The following is a 7,305-nucleotide window of genomic DNA, read 5'->3' as shown; positions in this document are numbered from 1 at the left end:
CAGTACATATAAATAAATAAAACGATATGATGAGGATGATGATGATGATAATATTTTTATTCAGTTTGTTGATATTCTCGACCCTAGGATCCCGGCAGTTTCCCTAGCGTGACATGGATTGACCTGGGCAACAATGTGGACATCTTTTCCCTGCCGCAGCCCTTCCTGGTCAGCCTGAGGAAGCGTTGTCCCAAGCAGGGAAACCTGCCCACTATCCTGGAGTTTGGAGAGAGTCAAGCCAGCGACCCCCCCGAGAGGCTGAGGGGGCTCGAGGAAGAGGAGGAGGCAGACGACAACCGAACTGAGAGCATGGGCGAGCTCCGGTCGGAGGTGGAGGACGAGCTGAATGGAGAGATGGAGATAGAGGAGATGATGGAGGAGCTGCTGGACTTTGACAGGGAGGCACAGGGGAAGGAGGACGAAGATGAGAGCATGTGGACAGTGGAGGAGCAGAGGAAAGTGGGGAGAAGGATGGGCTGGAGAGGGGAGGAGTCGGAGAAGGAGGCGCAGAGGAAAGAGCCTCGGCCGGGGAGGAAGGCAGCGATGGCAGACGATGATGATGATGACGACGACACACAGAGCCCCTCCTCTCACCGGTCCCGCTCCAGCCAGTCGCAACACTCCTATGCAGCAGTTGAGCCAATGACAATGGAGGAAGTCGACTTAGATGAGGTGACAGACCAATCAGACCAATTGACCTGATTGCTGCTCTCTGCCCTGCTCTGCTTATGTTCCCCCTCCTGTGTCGAGTCCTGTGTGGAAGGAGGCAAGAGAAGACTTTGTCTCCTGCAGAGGATAACCGAGTGAGCTCGAGGTCAGACATGCTGCATTGTGGGAAGGATGTAATCCATATGATCATGCCACTGGATACTCCATCCACGGATCTGATTTGTGACCAGCCACCAGAGCAATCAGATACTGGCAGAGTGACAGTTGAACCCAGGTGACTCTCTGTGACTGTAACTTGAGAAGACAATCCCCAACAGGACGTGCGTTTTATCATAACCATTTGTTTTTAAAGTATGAATATATTAAGGACGCTATTGCATAGAATAGACAGAATAATTATATCACATGAGGCTTTTATATATAGAGTATTATTTTATTTTTATTCAGGTCCTTTCCTCCTGGTAACCCTGGTGATACCTATGTGCCTGTGACACGTTCCGTAACTGGTTAAGAGTGTTGTTGAAAGATTTAAAAAAAAAAAAAAAAAAAGAGAGAAAAGAAAATATTAAAACTGAGATCTCACAAACTAGTCAGGGCCCTTAAACCTTTTGAAAAATGTGTTTGCCAAAAACTAGACGTGGTAATGTATAAAATGTTTCCCTCCCACATGCGTCCACGGCTAGCCAGATGGATCAGAAGACAGATGGAAAGCAAGAGTCAAGCCGACTGCTTTGTGGAAATCAGTTGCTCCTTCAAATATCAACAGATGCACCATGCGTTAGTGGAAGAGAAGTGCTCTGAAGATGAAATTAGTCAGCTGAAACCAAAAGAAAAAAGTTACTGAAAAGAAGACGGTTTTGGAAGGACAAGGACTTGCTTTACAGTGGCTAGATGTGCTAATTATTGCCATGTGTCCTAAAGCAAAGTGCTGGGGTATCAAGTTGAAATATTTCGTAGCATTTTTCTCATAATCCAGGTCAGGTTTCACGGTCCTTTAAACTAGTGTGCGCCACATGCTTACAGCGCTGTGTTTATATATAGGCCGCAGCTGATCACATTCACGTGTCTGCTGGGTTAAAACAAATATATCTTTTTGAAGTATGTAGCTCTCACCAGGCCTGTGCTGTCCATTCCATGTGTCACTTATAAGCCATGCAAAGTTTAATAAAACCAACTATTTTTGGGTGTGCTTGGGAAATTGTTTAAATGATAGATTAGCTATTTAACAAGGAATACCACTATGTTACTTTTGTGGTCTGGGATAGTTCAAGCTGTGTTTATGTACATTAATAATGCTTTAAAGCTAGGTAAAAGGTAAACCAGACTTTTAATTTTTCATATTATGAAAAGGGACTCTGTAGAAAGGTTGTATTGAAATGGAAAGGAGAAGAATACTAACATATAGAATAAACCATCATAGAACAGTAAAGAATGAATTAATGTATTCAAAATTTTCCCCAGACAGGTGCCTCAGGCGCCAATACATTCACCTTTGGAACTGTTAGCATGTGTGGCATAACAAATGAAGGCCTTTAGTGGCATTCTGATGCTTGCAGTTGCAACATATCATTAGGAAAATGTTATACAGACAAGCATGTTTGGCTACACATCTCTCACATAGACTTTTCAGTGTTCAAGAAGCCAGTAAAGTCCTGGGTTGTAGCTTGCTGCAAATCCTTAAAATCCTTAAATCCTGCATCCATAAAAACTTTATGGATTTGTAATACTAAATTGTTGGAGTGCCCCTCAATACGGCATTTGTTGCTAATTTATGCAGAATTCAACCAAAAGACGCTGTCTTTCAGCTGGCAGGATATAGTACCTCTGAAAGGATTAGGACTTTGCATAGCATTGGCAGAGATACTGTATGTACTCCACGGAATAACAGTCGGTTCCCAAACAATCACATGCAAAGCTGTTTTCTGTCTGAAAGCTTTTATTGAAACCATATTCTGATAAGCATAAACAATCTCTAGAAACTTAAATTAAATGGAAAGAGAATTTTAAATACCTTGCATAAATAACCTTCTGTGGGTTGATTTTATTTGAAAAGCTGACTTGCAAGTACGGCATGGTGTCATTAAAATGATTGGATTTGTATTCACATTTTCATTTAGCAGAGCCACTAAAAGCAGGGCAAGCAATCATTTAAAGGTTATCCAATACATTTCTAGATTATTTTTTGGGGCATTTTCAGCCTTTATTTTGATAGGACAACAGAAGACTTGAAAGCAGAGAGAGAGTGGTAATGACATGCAGCAAAGGGCTGCAGGTTGGAGTTGAACCCAGGTCCGCTGCGTTAAGGAGTAACCTCTATATCTGGGCACCTGCTCTACCAACTGGGCTATCTGGGTGTCCAATCCAGTGTATTTCTAATAGTAATCCAGTGACTTCACAGCAAAATTAGCAATTTGCCATAACAACTGAAAAAGTACCCCCTGTTTTATAATACATGTTTCTATATTCACATGATAATATTACAGTAATATTCAATGTTGCCCAGAAAAAAACACTTAAGTCCACTTAAAGTCACAGCCTGTTTTAACCTACAGAGTATTGTATTTGTTTATCTGTGTGAGGGAATTGTGAGAACTTAAACTAAATTCATTGGCATTCCACTTAAAGCCAATTACAAAGAGAAACTTCCCTTTAAGCTACCTTTGCAAAATCAATTTTTACAAACAGCTCAGTGCAATGATCCCTTTAAACAGAGAGGCAGATGGGTTGTGAGGCTGAACAGTAGTGGGCAGGTCAGCTGAGTGCATCGTCACTGGCATCATCATCCAAACACATTAGTCTCGCATTGCCAGACCTTTCTCCCCTGCGCTGTGGAGGAGGGTCTGGTGAGTTCACACGACATTATGGGATGGGAGAAAAACGTGTACTGGTTTACTGGCATGTCTTTAAACCAGTCACAATTGTCATGGGCAGCATTAAGTGCAGAGATCTTAGCAGTTAACCATAGTCCTCATAAATTGACCGAAGTTTAAATGTCCAATACCAAAAAGTGCAAGGTGATGGACATCCGGCGGAAAAAAGTGAAATCGTTTTTCATGGATACAACAATGTCAGAATTTGTGCAGAAATGACTACAAAGTCAGCAGCACGACTGATCATTTAGGTCAGAAGATGTATTGACCGTCTAAATGGCATGCCTCAGTTTATGTTTACAGTGAATGACACAGAAAAAGATTACCTTGATTTTTAGCAATTAAAGCCAGGATGTCGACTGTTGATTGCTGTATAGTGAGATCAGATTGTGATGTACATTTTTGCATACCATCAACAATTTGGTCAGTGTGGATCACTGGCTTCACATAAAGTAAACAGTCAGTGGTTAGACCCGATGCTCATGTTCAAACTGACTCGCTGCATTTGACTTCAACAAGAACTCTTGAACAAACAAATGAAAGAATTACATCTTTATTCCAAATGATAAAAAAATTGTTTGGAATTATATATAACATAAATTTGCAGAAGCTTATAGTTTCTATTCTCAGGATAACTATGGTTTGTAATGTTCACAAGCTATGAACTTGTCTGCTTTTATGTTAAAGTCACTGAAAATCAAAGCTAAGAGATAAAAACTGGAATTAGACTTAGACGTCAACATGTATGTGGGCTTTTAATTGGAAACCTTTTGTTCCTCAGTGTCATCCACCTTTGATAGGAAGGATTCAGTGTAGTTTGATCATAAGCTGATTGGAAGCCATTAACTGAACCAATTCGGCATTTTGATCATATTCCACTAGTGATGGGAAAAATTTAACAAACAAACGTTTGAACGACTACGTCTGGTATGTACCGAGTCAGCCTGTCAAACGTACCGAGTGCTAAAGCTTTAGCAACTTTTCCCACTCATACTGCCCACGCCCTTGCTGTTATCATAGGGTAGCCTGCTACGGTGCCTGCTACGGTGCCTGATACGGCGGTGCAGTTGCTCAAAATGTTGGTGAAAAATAGCGAATGAACAGGAATAGTTGTCTTGATAGAGGACGTCAACAAGTGACTTGCATTGAGACAGCCTGGCAGCTACTCACTGAACGAGATCAAATAAGCCATTCTTACGAAATGGGACGTGTCCTACTTTCCTCTTAAAAAGAACCCCAGATTGTTGGTCAGTGACAATTCTGTAACATCATATTGAGCTAAAATAGCCTATCTACATACAAGTGGGATGCTGAATCAATCATTCAAATGAATATTTAATCTTTATTGATGTAAACTTCTACATGATTAGTGGTAAAAGCCAGTTTCTTCCAACTTTAAGATCAAGCTGTTTCTCTCGTTCAAAGATCTAGAGCAGGCCATCCACACCTTTATATCCTCTCGCTTGGAATACTGCAACTTTATTTATACTGTATATTATGTCTTTCCTGTCCTGACCGCGATTGGTTCAGAATGCCGCAGCCACGCTCCTGACACACGCCTTTACTTTTGTGGGCCCTAGACTGTGAAACAGCTTTCCCCACTTTATCAGATCTGTGCCCTCTGTTGGCTCTTTTAAGTCCAGGTTCAAAACACACTTTAATTCACTACAGCGAATCCATCTGTTGTGGCTGATCTCTGTTTTAGTGTGCCTATGAGCTGTTCATTTGTGCCTATGAGCTGTTTTCAATAGCCTACGTGTTTATGTCCTTTTTGTGATTTAGCTACCTCCTCTGGTCTGTACTGCACTTTGGTCAATGTGGTTGTTTTTTAATAGCCGTTATAAATAAATTTGACTTGACTTGACTTATTCTTAGCATTACTGGTAATGAATTGTAGAGATGTTTTGTGGGGCGGGCAGCACTAGCTGTCAAACATGCATGTATTATAACAGAGTGTAGTAGCCTAAATATAGGGCCTAGTACATTCCATATTTTCCAAAAAGTAGCAAAACTCGAAGGGACACAAATCGATCTGCCTATAACTAGATTACACACAAGAATGCATGTACATCATCTCTTGAAATCTTTTCAAAAGTCATCCACCCTAACAAGAAAAAAAGTGTGTTTACAGCACAAACTAACGGACTAACTTGCCTGAACAATGCTTGAATATAGAGATGTGTAATTCAGATTTTAGCCACTAGTCTATTGTTCTGTGGTGTTCTCTCCCAGAATGGTCTGTGTGTTTGTTTCACCATTGGCCCTTTGTACAAAGGTCAGGCACAATGACTGAAAACTCTCTCTGCTCATCACTCCATGTCCTTTAATATGTTAGAGTAAAACGTAACGTTTAACGTTGTGTTTAGACTGCTGATATATTGTGAAATGTAAAAAGAAACATGGTAGTATGAATCTGAAGGCAGAGTATCTTGAGTCTTCTCTCTCTTCATGAGTCTTTCTTTAATATATATTTCTCAATATACAGTATACCCCTGTATTATTCTCTATACAGTATATTCTTCTGTCACCCTTTACCTAAAGCTTACATGGCTCTTTAATTTTCATGCCACTTTATCAAGGTGATCTATTGCAAAGAATGCCTTTTGCATTAATTTACAGATGGAATTGCAATGTCATTTTCTGTTTTGCCATGAATCCCAATAAATTCTATGATGCAAAAACAAATCCTGCATTTTCTTACTTTTGTGATTGAATATTATGACTGATCAAGATCTGTCATCCACAGCAAATATATATAGGTGTCAGCTATATCCTAAAAATAAACAAAGCTATCATTTACAACTTCAAACTCAATTACAAAGGGTGTTGTAAAGTGATAAGAAAGGCATATAGTAACTATGGCATTTAACTGAGTTGTCCTGCTGCTTTGATGTATGGTAATCCTTTCAAAAAGATGCTTGAGATCATGAAAGCTTGTTTGTCCGCTAGCCAGTAACCATTTCTTCGTATAGAACCACTTAATGGTTAAATCGGCAATTCTTTTATTACTTTATTTTTTTTATTAACAGTGGTTGGTTTATAACAATATTGTGCTGAGGGGGACACAGAGGTGTAAAGTTTTTCCTTAAAAGGCAGGCTTTAAACATGTGACCACTTTACGCTTAACACAAACATCTGCCAATAATGAGCAAATGGCGGGAGAAATGCTAAGCAACAGTACTTAGCAAACTGCAGATTGCAGTGAGGCAACAGGCAATCAGCCCTACATGGCATCACATTTATGGCATCCAAAAGGCTTTGGGCGTGTCATGTAGTCCTGTTGTTGTTCTCCCACACTCCCTTGACATTGCAAGCATGGGGCTATCCCCACATAGCATTCTCTTGAGACAAGCACATTTAAACTATTATATTTAGACACTGACCTTACATTGTAGAACAATAAAACACAACAGCAGCAACCCAGGATGTTTTATGTCATGCAATAATCCAAAATGTATTAATAAATAATTAATTAGGTTACTCAGTACCACTAAAACCACTTTTCTGGTTGCATGCATTACCCTTTTTGCCCCACAAGACCAGCTGATCTCAAAATTTGATACATTACAACTACAAAATCTGAACATAGAATGATAATAGTTTCAGTTCAGTGGTGCCTTGGTTTCTGTCTGCAACTATAATAAGGTAGGACCAATCATTTTCTATTTTTAAAGTCAATCCATAATTTATTTAGGACCAAGGTTATGTTGGTTGTCTTGGATATTAGACCACAACATTCAGCCATTACATAGCATATGGAGGTTGA

General features: G+C 39.9%; 1 protein-coding gene across 1 annotated transcript in view; it reads left to right on the top strand.

Moving 5' to 3' along the window:
* The window catches only part of lrrc75a (leucine rich repeat containing 75A), a 39,343-nt gene extending 36,670 nt beyond the window's left edge, over window positions 1-2,673 (top strand). The window contains exon 5 of the mRNA XM_034866735.1: window positions 88-2,673. Within this exon, the coding sequence (XP_034722626.1) occupies window positions 88-702 (615 nt within the window). The 3' untranslated portion in view covers window positions 703-2,673. The remainder of the gene's footprint in view (window positions 1-87) is intronic.
* Window positions 2,674-7,305: the final 4,632 nt, after the last annotated feature.

This window comes from Etheostoma cragini, chromosome 3, assembly GCF_013103735.1.
Source record: "Etheostoma cragini isolate CJK2018 chromosome 3, CSU_Ecrag_1.0, whole genome shotgun sequence".
Taxonomy (NCBI): domain Eukaryota; kingdom Metazoa; phylum Chordata; class Actinopteri; order Perciformes; family Percidae; genus Etheostoma; species Etheostoma cragini.
Note: the sequence above shows the minus strand (reverse complement) of the source record. Positions and strands in the feature narration are given on the sequence as shown.